Source organism: Columba livia, chromosome 8 (assembly GCF_036013475.1).
Source record: "Columba livia isolate bColLiv1 breed racing homer chromosome 8, bColLiv1.pat.W.v2, whole genome shotgun sequence".
NCBI lineage: Eukaryota > Metazoa > Chordata > Aves > Columbiformes > Columbidae > Columba > Columba livia.
In genome coordinates, this window is record NC_088609.1 from 7892215 (window position 1) to 7909944 (window position 17730).

At 51.8% G+C, this 17730-nt stretch overlaps 1 protein-coding gene across 11 annotated transcripts in view; it reads left to right on the forward strand.

Annotated features, from left to right (window-relative positions):
* The window catches only part of CACNA1E (calcium voltage-gated channel subunit alpha1 E), a 131240-nt gene that overhangs the window by 101241 nt on the left and 12269 nt on the right, over positions 1–17730 (forward strand). For 5 of the 11 annotated variants that reach the window (XR_010474232.1, XR_010474233.1, XM_065071819.1 and 2 more), the window contains 14 exons: positions 1863–1874; positions 3750–3846; positions 4959–5119; positions 5521–5658; positions 6216–6417; positions 6623–6787; positions 7214–7324; positions 8468–8551; positions 8659–8784; positions 8985–9050; positions 11250–11341; positions 11759–11924; positions 12059–12186; positions 14964–15060. Coding sequence is in view for 7 of the 11 variants with exons in the window: in XM_065071819.1 (XP_064927891.1) it covers positions 1863–1874; positions 3750–3846; positions 4959–5119; positions 5521–5658; positions 6216–6417; positions 6623–6787; positions 7214–7324; positions 8468–8551; positions 8659–8784; positions 8985–9050; positions 11250–11341; positions 11759–11924; positions 12059–12186; positions 14964–15060 (1645 nt within the window). In the remaining 4 variants the exon portion in view is untranslated. The remainder of the gene's footprint in view (positions 1–1862; positions 1875–3749; positions 3847–4958; positions 5120–5520; positions 5659–6215; positions 6418–6622; positions 6788–7213; positions 7325–8467; positions 8552–8658; positions 8785–8984; positions 9051–11249; positions 11342–11758; positions 11925–12058; positions 12187–14963; positions 15061–17730) is intronic. The other 6 variants (XR_010474231.1, XR_010474234.1, XM_065071821.1 and 3 more) reach the window with 3 other exon arrangements.

Sequence of the window (17730 nt, forward strand, 5' to 3'; positions counted from 1 at the left end):
TGCTGCTCTCTCCTTGGGATGAACACTGAAGGAGAATTCAGCTTGCTCGGCACAGGAATGTCCCAGCCCCTGGGCAAAGCGGGGGGTTGACTGCAGACCCTGGGATGGGGAGGAGACATGGGGCAGATCTGCTGTCTGGTGACATTACTCTGAGCCCCCAGGAAGCTGCCCAGACCACCACGAGGAAAAGGCATGGGCTCTTCATAATGCAAACCTGCAAACCCCACATCCAACAGTGGCTCCTGCTGCAGGAGATGATCTCATGGCTTTGGGGGTGAGGGGAACAAAGGAAGCGCCACGATTTTGAATAGGTTTGTTCATTGTAAAGCATTTATAAGAACACCTGCCTCTCCCCTTGGCAGCCAGTCACCACCGTGGCCCCAGGGTGTTCACCAGCAATAAATGTCCCAACCCACTGCCCTCCCTCCTCCATCCTGGTCTCAAAAGGAAAACACTGTCAGTTACATCTGAATCCCTCTCCTTTTCTTCTCCCTCCATGAGCTCTTTGATGTGGGGCTGGGGGAGCGATGTGTCCTCTCTGTCCTCCTCCTCACCCCCATGGTGCTGGGGCCAAAGCGATACTCGTGGAGCGGCTGTGGTGATGCCATGGCTGGTAACTGGGTCCAGCACTTGTTGGTGTAAAAAATCACTGGGATATGCCATGCTGTGTGGATTTTCTGCCCCTTTTGCCTCCTCTCTGCATTTTGTTTTTCCCGTGTGGGTTCTGAGTGGGCGCAGCGGGTCCCTGAGCTGGTCCAGCAATGCCACCGACCATCATCCACTGGCCATCAGTGCCACAACAAAATCACCAATAAGCAAGTGTCAACCCATAAAGCCACATCTTCGTGTGCCATCGTGGCTTTGCTGCCCCATCAGAGCCTGCACATCCCAAGTGAAAGGCCGTCTTGGCTCGTCCGTAGCTCTCCGTGTGGAAAGCTAATACGTCAATCCAAACGCAGCCTAAATAAAAAGCCCAACACAAACCCATAAATCTCCAAAGACCTCAAATTAGATTAGCTGAAATAACCATAACTAAAGACCCTGCTCGCTTTTGCCTCTTGTGGCACCCGAGGAGGAGGCATAGTGCAGAGGAGCGGAGCTCGCTGGCGGCTTTGCAGAGCTGCTGAGATGGTGGGAAAGCTTGGTGGGAAGGTTGAGTGATGGTCAGTGTGTAGCCCTCATAGTCTTGCCTGGGTTGTTTTAAATGTTTTTTAAGAAATGTTTTACTTTTCAGGCTTTGCCCCCAGTGCTGAGCCCTTTGTGTGTGCGCGGCAGAGACTCCACTCAAGCAGAGATGGAGGTTTGGTTACAACTAGGGACCTTGTAGACCACCTTGACTTGTCTGAGTGGGTGTCCTGCTGGGTGGCAGGAGATCCAGAGCTGCAGCTTGGGTCATGTTGGTTTGGTGGATTTCTCGATAGAGGTGTTTTACCAAAGTTAGCCTGTTTGGATGGGAACTATTGTGGCCTTGCAGGTAGGTTCTCTCGGAGGCACCTGCCTTAGGCTGGTTGGGGCTGAGCCTCGAGGTCCCTCCCTGATTCCTGGCCAAGGAGGACCCTGCACCCACCTGCTGTCACCCACCATCCCATTCTCCATGGGATCCTCTTGCAGCAGACATTTCACTACATGTCTGCCTCCCAAATTCCTGGATGCATCTCTCCCTGGGGATAAGCCCCATCCTGAAGGACACAACATGGTCTATTCTCATCATGCCTTTCAGCCCTGGTGTGGGGCAGCGGAGGGCTGATGCAAGGTTCTCCCCACACAGCTCCCCCATGGTTCTTCTTACATTCTTTCTCTCTTCTCTCTTTTTCCCTCTCTCTCGGTGCTGTTTGGTGGCTGCTGGGCTGGATCGACAACAGGAATGCTTTGGGGTAACTATACCAGTCGAGTTCCTGTGGGGAGTGTAGGGGGATGGGCAAAGGCGGGTGTCTGTCTGTCTTCCCCACACATGTGCTGACCCTTAGCTGCATCTGCAGAGACCAGAGTGTGCTGCTCTGTACGCACCGTGCATCACTTGGGATGTGTTAACAGAGGTGTGCTCGAGGAAAGTGCAAGTGAGATTTTCTTTGAAACCAATGTAGTCCCTTGCCTTCAGAGATTCTGGATCTTGGTGTCTGTGCGCTACCTTGACATGATGAGGAAGAAATTTTTTACAATGAAGATGGTAAAATACTGGCCCAGGTTGCACAGAGACGCAGTGGATGCCCCATGCCTGGAGACATCCCAGGCCAGGCTGGACAGGGCTCTGAGCAACCTGAGCTGGTGAAGATGTCCCTGCTGATGGCAGGGGTTGGACTGAGTGAGCTCTGAAGGTCCCTTCCAACCCAAAATATTCTATGATGTAAAGCACATGTCGGGGAGCAGGCCACAGTGTCTGCCACAGATCTTGAAGGCTCTGCCCTGGCAGGGGCTTTGCCTGTGCTGAAGTGCTGCAGGGACTTCAGCTCTGACATCCTCTGAGGACATGGGCTGTGGTTCATGCCAAGCTCAGCAGGCTGGGGAGAGCTGAGCCTTCGCTCTAGACACAGCAAGGCCAGGCCTTCCTCCAGGCGCTATTCAGCCCTGTGTCCGTGCTGGATCCCCAGCAAATCCATGGGTGGGTTCTGAAGAGGTCCCTCCTCAACACATGTAAACCACTGCAGTCAAGTTGTCCTTGGTGGCAGCTAGCACTGACTGAGCCCTCACATCCTCCACCCAGACCCCAGACTCCAGCCACTTTCCCAGGCTCTAACACTGATTAAAGCAGGACACGGGAGGTTCTAAGTGAGTCCTGTTTGTACAGTTGCTTCCCATGTATTTGTGGGGCTGTGCTCCTCCTGTGATATTAATTAGCGGGTTTGTTTACATCTCTTAATGATTAAAGCCATTATTGTGCTCCCTGTTGCATTAACCCTCACAAAGGACCTGTGTAATTTGTAGTGTCTGTTGTTCTAAGTCATTTCCTTGGTGTTTTTTGAGGGTGCCCAGTGCATACAAACTCTGCCACCTTCACCAGGACCTCTCTGCTTCATCCTGGGATCCAGACCAAGGGCTTTAGTTAAAATACAAGGAAAAAAAAAACCAAACAAACTGGTATTATGGTTGGGATTCATCATCATATTCAAGAAATGAGGGTCACATGGGGTTTTTTTCTAATTAATCCTGCTGGTAAGCTCTGCCTTCCTCAGCTGACTTGGGGTGCAAGCAAGTGCAGTCCTGATCTGGAGAGGGGAGAGAGGTCTGAGACGTGAGATAGAGACCCAGGCTGACCATGGTGGGTAGCACTGATGGCATAAGGCAGAAAGCTGTGAGAGACAGCATTAGTATGAATAAACCAAGCACATGGCAGGTGCTTCCCTAGGTGAATGTAAAGACCATGAATCATGAGTTTCAGCCAAGCTGGAAAACCCTTTGTGATACACCTGCATGTAGATCCCATCGAGTTAATCTCACTCATTTTGTTAGGAATTTCTTGCACCCAGTAGTAACGGTAGAAAACAATTTGCAAATTTTTGATTTTTCATCTCTGCCAGCTGTCAGCGTGTGTGTTGGAGGAGACACGTTGGGGTGGGCTGAGCGCTTGGCAGTCACACGTTTGTGATCACTGGCCCCCACAGTGGCATGCAGCCCTCCTGTTCCCATTCTTCTGCATGTTGGGGGGGCTGTCAGTTGTTAATGACCCCCCAGAGCATCCAGCCTGGGGTCTGCAAGATTATTGTCTCTCCTTTTCATTTTTTGCGTGTGCGTGCCTCCCTCTGTTGTGGTAGGACCAACAAGGGCCGGGATATCAAGACCATCAAGTCTCTCCGTGTGCTACGGGTCTTGAGGCCCCTGAAGACCATCAAGCGACTGCCCAAGCTGAAGGTAAATTATTCTGATCTCCCACCTTTCGTCTGTCCACTCCAGCATGGACCACAAGCATTGATTTGCCTCGTGAGCAAGGAACAAATAGTTTTCGAAGCATTTGCTGTGCTTTAGGAGCTTCAAGTACAGTGCCTTTCAGGCTGCTTCACATCTGGACGTGCAGCGAGTTATTAAAAGCAAGGTGTCTGAGTTAGTCCCTCTGCCAGGGAAACTGGGGCTGAAGTGGGCACGAGGCAGCAAAGCTCAGATGTTATCCTGGTAAAACAGGCTGCCCTGGGTTTGGGAGAGCTCAAATCTCTTTCCAAAGTTAATGATCTTTCCCACCAGAGCAGCTTGCAAACAACTCAGGATTTTGTGTGCTGTGCTGCCGTAGTGTTGCTCTGGAGAGAGATTTCCCAGCTGAATAGAGGGATGATTCATGCAGCACAGGTAGGATGATGGATTTCTCTTAGGTGATGGGGTATAGAGCCAGAAAAGAGTAAGAGACTAAGGAAGCCCTGAGTTTTTCTTGCAAAGGGTTATTTAGCTGATAGATGAGGCCCAGGGTGGCACCCCAGAGATGTGGGGTTTGACCCCGACTTTTCTTCCTGATTAGTGGATGGATTCAGTCCATGTCAGTTCATTTCTGGACATCTGTGTCTTCCCTGTGAGTCAGGGATAAGGACATTTTTTTGAAGTGCTTGGAGAACTAGGGCTGAGAGTGCAGCCTCCACAACCTGGGCAGGTGCTGCTATTGCAGGCGTAGGTATTTGTCCTGCCTTGTTATTTAGGGTGATGAGAAACAATGAAGAGTTTACTAATTGGTCTTGAGTGCTGCTAATTGCACCATTGGGACCATCCCCTGCCTGCTGCCCTGGTTGCAGAGAAAGTTGAAGGATATAAATATCCATCCCTGCTGCTGTCTCAGGAGCTTCTTGGTGTCTGTGTGTGCTGGGTGGTGTTCTGGGTATTCAGCTCATTCATAAAATAGCCCTTTGCCTGGGAGAAGGCCCAGCTCTTTCCTCCTTTCCCCACCAGGAGCGGGTAAAGTCTTTCCCCACAATCTTGAGGAAGGTTTTGATCCTTTGCTAAGGCTGTTGGGTCCCCAAGGTGAGCTGTGTCCTCTCCTGCAGGCCGTCTTCGACTGTGTTGTGACCTCCCTCAAGAACGTCTTCAACATCCTCATCGTCTACAAGCTCTTCATGTTCATCTTTGCTGTCATTGCTGTCCAGCTATTCAAGGGGAAGTTTTTCTATTGTACTGACAGCTCTAAGGACACGGAAAAGGACTGCATGTAGGTGCCCTGTTCAGTAGGTCTGATGCTGCTGCTGATACCTCTGGCAAGGTTCTGGGGAATATCGTATTTGGGTTCCCAGTCTGCAGTCATGACTCTCTCTTGGACATAGTCTCTTGAGGTGGATGGTGTGGGCTGAGCCCTGTCCCCATTGCTGTGTCAGCGCTGTACATACTTGCACAGGGTGTGGGATGCAGAGCCCTGTATTTTGCTCCTGTTCTCTTTCTTCCTTCTCTCTTCCATTTTGCTGTCCCCTGCCCTGCTCCCCCCAACTTGTTATCCAGCCTCTCCCCATTTCTCTCTCCAGCCCTGCACATACACATTGCCCCCAGGTTTAAAACCACCATCTCATAGTCTGGCAGTGTAAAAAGCAAGGTTACTGCTCTCTTCCAACCTTGCAGAGGGAACTATGTGGACCACGAGAAGAACAAGATGGAGGTGAAGTGCCGGGAGTGGAAACGCCATGAGTTTCACTACGACAACATCATCTGGGCTTTGCTCACCCTGTTCACAGTCTCCACTGGCGAGGGTTGGCCCCAGTGAGTATTCTGCTTCATTCCTCCCCTTGAATGGGGGTAGGCACATCCCCATTGAGGTGGTTGGGTTAGTAATTGGCTATACCCAGGCAGGACTGAGACAGAAACTGCTGGGCAGGGAGGAGGGATGAGAAGTTATGCAGGACAAAAGAGCTTTACTCCCTGTATGAGGCTGAGACCATGGCTGGGGCTATCTTCTTCTTTAGGGAGGGAATGACGGATAATCCTTTCTCCTGTGTGGCCCTAAGGTATATTTTAGCTCAGTTTTAGAGGTGACAATAGCTCATGCTTGTGCGAACTTGAGCAATTCCTTTCCTCTGTATGTGAAGCACTGGAAAATCCATTTTCCTTTAAGGTCACAGGCAAAGCTTCATAAAACAGGCTGTAGCCACTTAGAAGGCTTGTCCTTGTAAAGTAGATTAAGACAGAGGTTTATGTTATTGTTACAAGCATGGACAGACAGAGCTGGCTGTAAGAAGTGGATCCTGTGAGATGTGGCACGAGGTGGCCATCCTGATGGGCATATCTCTGGTTGCTTTTCTCCACCTCTCTGCCCACAGGGTGCTGCAGCATTCGGTGGACGTGACGGAGGAGGACCGTGGGCCCAGCCGCAGCAACCGCATGGAGATGTCCATTTTTTATGTTGTATATTTTGTGGTCTTCCCTTTCTTCTTCGTCAACATTTTCGTGGCTCTCATCATCATTACGTTCCAAGAACAAGGAGACAAAATGATGGAGGAGTGCAGTCTGGAGAAGAACGAGGTATGGCCCTGGGAGTGGGGGAAAGAGGATGTTTCCATGGATTTTTTGCAGTTTGGGAGCTTGAGCTTGGAGCTCCCTATATGTTGAAAAGGTGCAAGAAACCTGTGAACCACCTGCCTGCCCAGCCCATGAAGGAAAGAAGCGTGGCAGCCACCGTCCTCCACGCTACCATTGGGGAGGTCTGATGGTTGTCATTTTATTCCAGAGGGCCTGCATCGACTTTGCCATCAGTGCCAAGCCCCTCACACGGTACATGCCTCAGAACCGACACACCTTCCAGTACCGTGTCTGGCACTTTGTAGTCTCCCCATCCTTCGAGTACACCATCATGGCCATGATAGCGTTGAACACCGTGGTGCTGATGATGAAGGTGAGCTAGTCATGGTGAGCATATCCTGTTTGGGGTGGTGAGGAGAAGGAGGGTTGGTCAGGAGGGGACCGGAGGGTATTTTGGTTGTTTCTAGGAGATGCTCTGAGGCAGAGTCTGAGGATGTGTTCCCCTGCCACAGTCACTTGAAACACCACATGCCTCAAACTGCAGGCAAGATCTTCCCTAATGATGACCCAAATAATTTGGATCTCTTAACTATTGCAGAAAGATCTGGGTTTACTCTGTGCTTCTGTCTTAGAAGCAGTGGCAGCTGCCTTGGGAGAGGGGTGGAGAGCAGGAACAGAAGATGGTTTTCAGGCACCAGGGCAAGGAGTATGGGCCACTGCAGGTCTTCCCTGAGATGGTCGTCAGCCAAGAGGCTGGCAGGTCCCATCTTGCCTAGTGATGTCTCTCTCTTTCCATTAGTACTACTCTGCTCCGTACACCTATGAGCTGGCCCTGAAGTACCTGAACATCGCCTTCACCATGGTCTTCTCCTTGGAGTGTGTCCTCAAGATCATCGCTTTTGGCTTTCTGGTGAGTGGCTGCTGCCCCTGTTCTTGATGAGGATGTTAATTTGGAAGTTGGCAGCACACAGATCACAGAGGGAAGGTGTTAATAGTGTGAGGTTATTGATGTTTTTGTTGGATCCCAGGCTGAGAGCTGCTTTTAGGTTGGAATTGTTGCTTTGGTTCTCATTAAACTTTCCACTGCTGGATGCTGGTGGAGGAAGCCACACCATTGCTTTACTTTTTTCCTTGTTTCTGTGGTACTCTGGTGCTTGCATTGTGTATGTGCTGCCAAAGCCAACTGTTGTGACCATGCCAGTGGCTGCAGTGCCTTGTCCCCAGGAGCCGTAAGATGCCAATGTGTTGCTGTCCTTGGGCTGTATCAGTAGCACCAGACCTGACCAGCAGTGAGACCCCTCTCTCTCATTCCTTGAGTCTCCAGCTGCTTGTTTAAGATTTGAATTGTAAAATGGTTTGGATTGGAAGGGATCTTTAAAAGCCATCTAGTCCAACCCCCTTGCTATTAGCAGGAACATCTTCAACTAGATCAGGTTGCTCAGACCCCCATCCAGCCTAGCCTGGGATGTCTGCAGGGATGGGACATTTGAAGCCACAGGCTGTGTCTTCTTCAGCTACTCTTTGCTGCTTATGAGCAAGCATTGGATTTGCTCTTTTATAGTTTCTTTCCTATTTTTAACCTGTACTGGGAGATGAGATCCTCTAGCAGGGTGGTTTCTAGATATCCTCCCTCCTTCCACTGCCTTTAACTGTTGTCAAGTCCAGACTTGCACCAGCTGCAGCACAAACATTGGAGACTGAGGTGGATCTGGGTGGTCACGAAGAGGAAGGCAAAGCAGCCTTGTGGCTGTGAGGGTTGACATGCCAAGCCATTGCAGCCTCCTCAGGGCTGGCTGTGGCTGCTTTCCCTGCTCCCATTCACCAAGGTGGCCTGTTGGATGCATGAGTCATCTCCCAGGAGAAGCTGCTCGCTACAGACGTGTTCAGGTCTGCCGTCTCAGACACAGGATGATGCTCCAGACCATGGCCGCATACAAATAGGTGGCCTGCTGCTACTGTTGTTCATGAGCAACCTTGGCCTGTGGCCCAGCACCCTTCAGACCTGCTATCACTGAGATCAAATCCATGTTCCCTCTCTCCTTCCTTTTTGTAGAATTATTTCCGGGACACCTGGAACATCTTTGACTTCATCACTGTCATTGGCAGCATTACGGAGATCATCCTGACGGACACCAAGGTGAAGCAGAGACTGGGAAAAGTGGGGTGTACTACTGTGAGAAGCGGGGTGTACCTCGGGGGGGGGGGCATCCACCTACCCCTGACCCTCTTTTCATCCCCTCCCAGCTGGTGAACACCAGCAGCTTCAACATGAGCTTCCTGAAGCTCTTTCGGGCCGCTCGGCTCATCAAGTTGCTGCGCCAGGGTTACACCATCCGCATCCTGCTCTGGACCTTCGTGCAGTCCTTCAAGGTGAGTCCCGTGTGCCCTGGTCTCTTCCCAGGCTGTGGTGCTGGGGTGCTGCTCACTAATGCAGGCAGTTCCCAAGGTCTTGCTGCCTTATTGGCTTGTAGAACAGACAGAGGGGCACAGCTTACCTGCTCGCTGTGCTTTTTGTACTCTTTGGTGCTGGACCTGAGCTCAATGAGATGACTCATCTGCTTCTCTTGCAGGCCCTCCCCTATGTCTGCCTCTTGATCGCCATGCTTTTCTTCATCTATGCCATCATTGGGATGCAGGTGAGCACAGACATCTCAGTGTGCACCCCTCTGGTGCGGACAGGCTGTGGACCAGCATGTCATCAGCATTAGACACACCAGCCAGCCTTGTGCCTGCCTGTCATTACTTCACTCAGTCACAGTGTCTGGCAAGGTCCTGAGGGCAGAACACCTTGTTTGGGAGCTGCAAAAATACATGCCCCGCAAGAGGTGCCACAGGCTTGTTCAGTCAAGCTCCACAGCTGCCTTCCTAACTTCTCCGCTTGGAGATGTGGCCTTGGGGACTCAGCTGGGCATCTTGTGGTGGCAGCTGCTTTCAAATTGCCACCCCTTTGTTTCACAGGCAATTCAGTTTCAGAAATGACACCCCATCTCCAGCTTCCTAGCAGCCCCCAGAGATTGATTTCATGCCTGAAGGGGACCTGGTGAGCAGCCTTCTGCCTTTGCCATATGAAGGGCTGCATCATGGCAGTGATTCCCGCAGCTCACCCTCCACCAGGTCCCTCTGTGGAGGGACTGTCTGATGGTCTGCTTGGGCTCTTGTGCTTAGAGACCTGCAATGACCTATCAGATGGTGGGAGGTCATAGAACCATAGAATAGTTTGGGTTGGAAGGGACCTTCAAAGCTCATCTTACCCAACCCCGCTGCCAGATCAGGTTGCCTGAAGCCCTGTCCAGCCTGGCCTGGGATGTCTCCAGGGATGGGGCATCCACCACCTCTCTGGGCAACCTGGGCCAAGGTCTCACCACCCTCGTTGTAAAAAATTTCTGCAAAGGTCTGCAGAGCATGGGGAGACGTGAGCTTTCCAGGCTCCAGCTGATAAATAAGAAGCACGTGAGTTAAAACCCTCAGCTCCACACGTGCCTCGGGGCTGGCTCAGTTCTGCCGTGACTAAATCCTACGCTGAAGATCTGACAGAGCATCTCTGATGCCAAACACTTGGGTTCTGGAGCTGCCTGATGAGCCAGCCACCGCAGTACCCACCGCCATTGTCTGATGTGCGCTGCCAGGATGGGCAGATTTGGGGGGGCAGCGCTTCTGTCTGCTGGGGCTGCTTGGTAGCGCTGGTGTTTCATCTCTTCCACTCCCTCTCTCCTGCCCAGAGAGGTGTGTGGTTGGTTTTTGGCCACTTTGTCCTGCACATCTCAACACTGATTCCAGGTGTTCTTGGTGCTAAACAACTGCCATCTGACTCAGCCCCCACCTCCCTGCTGTGTGGTAGTATTTGATTTATTTTGTGGTGGTGTGATTTTTGTTGGGGCTTTTTTTGTTGTTTTTGGTTTTTGGTTTTTGTTTTTTTTTTAACATCATTGTGAACAAATCCCCAAGCAGTAAAGTATGTGGGCGTTATTTGAGCAAAATAGCTGGAGGCAGAAAATATTCTACAATTACACATTCCAAAAAACCTGTACAGGAGGAAAAAATACTCTGCAGTTAGCGTATTTTTAGGTTCACGGAAAGTGGAATAAATATTTAACTGTAATAATGGCATATTTTTCCTATTTGAGGCACTCTGCGAACATTTGTCATGTCCTACAGTGGCCTTGGCTGTGGGTCATTATTAGAATATTGTCCGTTTCTGGGGCTTCATTTCCTCTTTTGGCCCTGGGGATGGTAGTCCCAGGTGTCTGGCTATCTGTGTCCGTCTGTCCCTCTGTCACTGAGTGCTTTCCTACCCTGTTTGCACCACTATGCCCAACCCCAGCATCAAGGATGGTATTCCCACCAAGGGAAAAGCTCCCAGGAGTTTCCAGGACCAGGACCCAGCACCTACTCAGGGTGATGTGACTTGTCCTTTTGCCTCAGGACCACCGGCTGCCATGCAATGCCCAGGTGCCACCTGTAGCGCAGCAGAGGGATGCATGTGAAGTGGTTGGGCTCTGGTTGATCACAGGTCGTCTGTGCTCCGGTTTCCATGGCATTTTGGCCTCTCACAGCCTTTGCCGCCTACCACAAACCCCTGCTGGGGAGAGGAGAGTCTCCTTCACCAACGGCTGCACAGTGCCAGCTCCTTGGCTGTGCATTGGGCTGCTTTTTCATGGGGAATTGCACAGAGAGGCTGTTTTGGGAACTGGCCATGCTGAGGGTGATGGACCTGTGGCAGGACCAGTCCCTGCAGCACAGGGGTGTGTGCCCATGAGCCAGCGTGAACATGCAGCCGGTTCCCTGGCTGCTGAGCTCTTGCCTGAATAATTAAGCCCTTTTTCTCCCTCCTGTAGGTTTTTGGCAATATCAAACTAGATGAGGAAAGCCACATTAACCGGCACAACAACTTCCGCAGCTTCCTGGGCTCTCTCATGCTCCTCTTCAGGTAAACAACCCTAGAAAACTCCTCTGGCTGTGTTTTTGGGTGCAAGTGAGCCAGGAGCTGGGCTGGGCAGGTTCTCACTGTTTGGTAGAGGTCAGCTATTGGTGTTAGAGAGCAACTGGATAAACACACAGTCACAGGAGCTCAGGAACCTCTTTTTTTCCCTACACTGCTCCCCAAAAAGATGTCTTGTCTCCCAGCTCTTCGGACCAGTTGGCTGGGGGGCAGTTTGCCCTGTGTGCCAGGAGCTACACTTGTGTGGGTCCAGCTCGGTTGCTGCTGACCCAGTTCCTCGCTCCTCTGCATGCCGGAGATGGGCACGGGGTTGCACAGCTTCTTGCGAGGCTTCTCCTGGGGACATCTGTCCCAGCTCCATCCCGTGGCACCACGAGCTGCTGAGCACCACTGTGTTGGGCGCAGGAGTGCCACGGGAGAGGCATGGCAGGAGATCATGCTGTCCTGCCTGGAGGGCAAAGGCTGTGAGCCAGACACAACAGCAACATCCGGGCAGAATGAGAACGAACGATGTGGCACTGACCTGGCTTACGTTTACTTCGTCTCCTTCATCTTCTTCTGCTCATTCCTGGTGAGTTGTTCTCTGCTTGAGAGCCCTGGGGGGTTCTTCTTATCAGTGCCCCAACCTGCATCCCATCCATAGGGTCATCCCTGCTCCCTCGCCTCCTGCTTTCATTTCTCTCTGCCTTTTTCCATTTCACTTAGATGCTCAACCTGTTTGTGGCTGTCATCATGGACAATTTTGAATACCTGACTCGGGATTCCTCCATCCTGGGACCTCACCATCTAGATGAGTTTGTCCGGATTTGGGCAGAGTATGACAGAGCAGCGTGGTATGTAGCCAGCTCATTCTCCTCATGAGCAACCTCTCACAGCTGGTTTTAAGTGGGTGTCTCTGTCTTATACTATTGGAAACCAGCTGTGGTACCTGGGATGGTCAGGGAAGGGCTGCTCTGGCCTGCAGTCATTACAAGAGCAGAGGTTGGTTCCTACAACACCTGGTGGCACAGGCATCTTGGGTGATGTTCACGGTTTGCCATGGTGTTTATCCTGAGTGCTGGAGGTTCCTGTGCTTCCTCTTCTCCCCAACCAATGGGTAGGTCCCTCTCCACCTCCTTCCCTGTCCCCATGCACCACCTGAGTGTCCCTGCCCTGAGACCAGCTCCATTGCCTGGTCCCCAGCACCCACAACCCCCCATCAGAGCAGGGCTGAGGGTGGCTTGTTCCCAGCCCTGGAGAGATGCTGGAGGTCTACTGGGCTCCTGCCAAGTCACCTCTCAAGAACCTTGTTTGGAGCATGTTTGGGGAACTGTGTTTCTACACTGGCCAGCCCTCTCACGCCTCTAGAGACAGGAGGACTTTTTTTTTTCCTGCACTCATGTCTTTGCTGACAAGGACCCCAGCAAACAGGGCTCCCGTTTGCAGGTTGCAGTGTGCTCTCAGCAATGGAATGGGGTGCATATATATGTGTGTGTGTGTGCGTATGTATATATATATATATATATATATATATATATACGCACACACACGCACCCTGGCCACATATACCCTGGGTGGCCAGGCTTTGGCTTTGCTGCCACTGCAGACAAGCTGCTCTCCACTGTTCCCTCTGGCTCGGTCTGGAGCATCCATAGGGCAATGTGGAGCCCTCGGCAGCTCTGGGAGCGTGTTTGCCTTCCACTCAGCCCCAGCACCATGAGAACATCTTGTGTGGCCCCTTCCTCCCTCCCCCAGCCCGGGGACAGCCTCTCTGGAGCCACGGCCCTCTCCTGCTGTGCTGGGGAGCGTGGGCGATCTTAGCTCAAGAGACCTTGGCAGACACACATGTTCCCTTTGGAGACTCTTCGCCTCCACTGCTAATGTCCTGCCCCTCAAGAGACCAGCTCCAGCCAAGGTTGTTTTTTTCCTTTTTTTTTTTTTTAATTCCTAATGTCAGCTCCTGGCATAGTTTCCTCTACCATTTCTGTCCAAGCCTGGGCAGCTCAGTGCTGGCCAGGTTCCTCTTGATGTGGTCTCCTCCAGCACTCTTGCTGCTGTGTAAGGTCCCTATGGGCAGGTAGGTTTGCTAGTTACGGGGATGAATATGCTGTTGTGCAAGGGGGAGAGGTCAATGTGGGTGAGTAGATGGTGCTGATGGACAACTAGAGAAGGAAGAGAAGGTGGGAGCAGTGAAACATCCAGCTGCTTGGTGTAGAATTTCTCACCTATGGATTTTGGGAGGGATTTCTTCACACCAGGCCCTTCATTCTCTCTCACCTCCTGTGTTAGTGGCCTTGGGTGTCCAGGACAGTCACTGTAAAAGCATGCCCACGCTGTCTTATTGATGCCGTGCACCCCTGTGATTTCTGAGCAAACTCTGCTCTTTCATTGTGGTGTGTAGTTAGGGAACATGTACAGGAGCTGGTGGTGCTGGGCCCATGGGACGGCCCTGGCCCCCATTGCTGAGGAACAGGTGAGTACATCCAAACGGGTCCCATCACCTGAGTGTGGCAGCAGTTCTGCATTCTGACACTGGGACTGTCATATGAAGGGTCTCATGGGGACACCATCCAACACCAGGGGGGCTCAGGGATGTATTTTGCCCAGACAATTGGGTTAGCTCTGTCTAACGATGGAGAAGGGATGGCAGAAGAACAAGGAGAAACCAGAGGCAAATCACTGGGTAGGACGGTGATGCTGACCTTTGCCTCTTTGTGTGGTTTCACTCCAAGCTTGTCTAAGGATGCTCAGGAGGCTGCAGCATGCTGCACCTCAGCACTTCCACCCCATGGGGTCCTGCTTCCCAAAGGGCTCTGGTCTGGAGCAGCGTGGGGAGCTCAGCATCTGGCGGCCCTTGCACCCTCTTCTGCCAGCTCTCCACCTCAATGGCTTCAGTATTTCAGCCAGTGCAGGAGGGATACAGGCTGTATCCTGCAGCAACTGCACCTTGGTCTGGGGAGATGTGCTTCTGTGGGAGAGAAGGGGTGTGTGTATGGGAGGGTTTGCTTCTAATAATGTGTACCCTTGGCAGAGTGTGGTCTGGTGGTCAGAGCACAGGACTGGACCGTAAGAGACCAAGGTGCTAGTGCCAGAGCCACCAGTCACCATCTGGTCACATTATCTCTCCCTGTCTCAGGTTCCCCAGATACTGGAGATACAAGTGACTCAGCTGCCAACCTCCCTGGAACCTTCTGAGGACCAGAGAGTTGGCCACGTGAGGGTAGGAGGCTCTCTGGTGGTGTGATGGGACACCACTCCATCAAAAGGGCTCATGGTGGCTAGAGCCCAACCCAGCTGCAGTCTCAACCCAACCAAGCTGCAGTCTGATCCTCGTCTAAAATCCAAACCCTCTCCCACCAAGTGTAGGTGGCCAAGGGCACGATGAGGAAGGGTGATGGGGTGGTGTCCACTGCCAAAACCATTCTTTTCCAGGGTAGGCATGGGTCAGTATGAGGAGTTATGGAGAAGTCAGTAGCTGATGCTCACAACTTTCCCCTCTCTGGGTCTGACAGAGCCAGAAGGAGAAAAGCCATGTACCCACAGGGGGCCTCAGCCTCCCTTCCGGTTAAGCTCTCCATTCTCCCCTGCACCCTCTCAGTGTCCTATTAACCCACCTGTGCTTCCTTTGCAGCGGCAGGATCTCGTATAAGGATATGTACAAATTAGTACGGGTGATCTCGCCTCCTCTGGGCCTAGGAGAGAACTGCCCCTACAGGGTGGCGTGCAAGGTTTGCCTCCCAGTCCTCCGCCACAAACCTGGCCCCGGGACGCACCATCCACCCCTCCTTACCCCCCTGCTCAACTGCCCACCCGAGGGAACCCTGACGTTGCTTTCCTTTGAGTTTAAAGAGGTCCACGGCCTCCCAGAGCCAGCAGCTGTCCTCCTCCAGGGGAGGCATGAGTGGGGCCAGGGGGACGTCAGAGCCTCCCGGGGTGGGTTTTGACAAATTGTGGCCGCAGCCAGCCCCCCCACCCCAACACCATAGGTTCAGAGTCCCCTGAAGGGTCCCAGGCCAAATGCCACCATCCCTGCTTGGCCTCTCAAAGTGTCCTCCCACAGGAGCAGGACTTTTTGGGGGGGTTCAGGTGTGGTTTACTCCTGGTGAGGGAAGGGGGTTGCAAAGGCAGGAGAATGTTGGAGACTTTGCTGTTGTTTTGGAGAGTGAAGACTGGGGAAAGGATGGGGAGGCCATGGTGACCCCTGTCCCTGGGGGACACTGTGATGTTCCCAACAGGCTCTTCCTCAAGCGTGGCACTCAGAGGACACACAACCCTGTCTCTGTGGAGCAGGACTCTTGCTAGTCTTGCCCTTGGCTTGCTGGACTTGCTTGGGAGGTGGTGGCACCTGAACACATCTCTGGAGCTCAACAGCTCCTCTCCCTCTGCTTGAGCCAAGCTCCCTGCTGCTGACTGTGAGTCCATGGCAGCAATTTGGCCTCCTTGTGCCTCTCTGACTTGCACTTCTTTTTTTATTTTATTTTATTTTATTTTGGGGTGACAGCTGAGCAAAATCATGTGCCTGCTGCCTTCTCCAAAGTGCCACAACTCCTATGTCTGTGTCTATAGTATGAAAGGATGAACTACCAAGCCTGCTCTTCCCTCTGCATCCCTCCCAGCCTCTGAGGAGATGTACAAGGGCAGCTCAGATGCCCCTGGCACTTGGTCATGGCTCAGCAGAAGAAGGGTGTTCCTTGGTGTGGCATGATGTAGCCATCACATCCTTCTAGGCACATCAGAAATGCTCCTTCCAGCCAGCATCCCTGAAACATGTCTGTCACCCTCCACAGCTGGTCATGGGAATGATAAACACATTCAAAATCTTGAAGTAGACCACCAGAAGAAAAGCAGAGCAAGTGAGACAGGACTTGGACTCTTGGTCATCTCATTTATACAGAGGTATTTAGTGACAGGAGGTTTCTTGCAGGAATCTCAGGTGGCTCATCTGTTCAAGGAGGGGCTCCTTGCAGGCTTTCTACTCTTCTCTGTTGCATCCCTGGCAAAGGATGGTGGCTTTCAGGACACTTGCTTAGGTCCCTGCAGATAGAAGACACCTTCAGGAGGAATTTCTAGTCTTTCTTGATTGACATTAGGGCTCCTTCTCCATGTGCACGAGGCATTTCAAGGACAAAAGATTTTCAGGGATTCCTACTGCCCTGGAGCAATTCCCAAAAGGCAACGGATGAAAAAAGAAAACCTATTTGGTTGTTGCATCTTGCCGCCATGGTCCAGATCCCAAAATGCCAACCTGACTTCCCCACCTTTTCAGTTTGGTGAGCCTGCCCTGCATACTGACAGCGCACAAGTTCACCTTCCTGGATCCCAAACCCCTGTCCTGCTGCGACAACGATGACCTGCAGAAACAACCACTAGCATGCTTATAGAATCATTTGGATTGGAAGAAACCCTCAACATCATCAAGTCCAACCATTAACCTAACACTGTCACTAAACCATGTCCCTAAAAACCTTTATGGAGTGGTGGACAGCCTGCTCTGGACAAGATGGTGCTCGGGCAAGTTCAGGACATAGCACAGTGGCGCAGCATGATATGGAAGTATATCCATTAGTCAGTCCACAGGTGAGCTAACGAAGGGGTATTGATGCAGAAAGACTTCCCATGGCAGTCCAGTAAACTCTGTCCTTATGCTGAAGAGAACAGGTCTTGTAAGCAGATCTTGCTGGGACTGGATCTTGACAGCCTGCTCCACTCCTTGAGGCTATCTCTCCCTTTCTTTCACCCTCTCTGCTTCTAGCAGTCATGCCAAAATTAGGCAAGGCTTTATTTTTGCCCCCTAAGAGTACCCCTGAGATTGTCATGTGTTAGGTGAATGGTCCACAAACATTCATGTCCTTGTGGATATCTCCTATTCCTGAATCTACTCTTGCATCACTTGGTATTCTGGTGCTCTTACATGGCACTGTATTTGTTTCCTAACCACAGGAGGACAGATGTCCCCTAGATTTCCCCCATCACTCACAGGGTTCTTTCAGAGCACCAGGACCAAGCCATTACTGCCTGGTGGTTTTACAGGCCACACTGTGCCACAGCCACAGGGCACATATCCCTCCAGACACAGGACAAATGGCCAGCATCTCCCATCAAGGATGCTCCTGTGCTGGGACCAGCTCTTGGGAACCATCTTGTTCACATAGATGTTGTTCCACATGTCTTCCTGTGCTTGAGTCTGGGGGATGTGGTTTCTGGGCACTGCTGTCCTGCTCAAAATGCTTTAAGATCTCTGCTCTGAGGAGCAGCAAAGTGTGCAGCCTGTCTGTGAGAGCAACACCGTTCTTGTGAGGTCCTTCTTGGTTACTGATGCAAACTCTTCCTTTCACGGGAACCAGTGGGGAGAATTTCAGTATGAAAGACACAGTGCTGGGTACACTAAAATCTTCCCT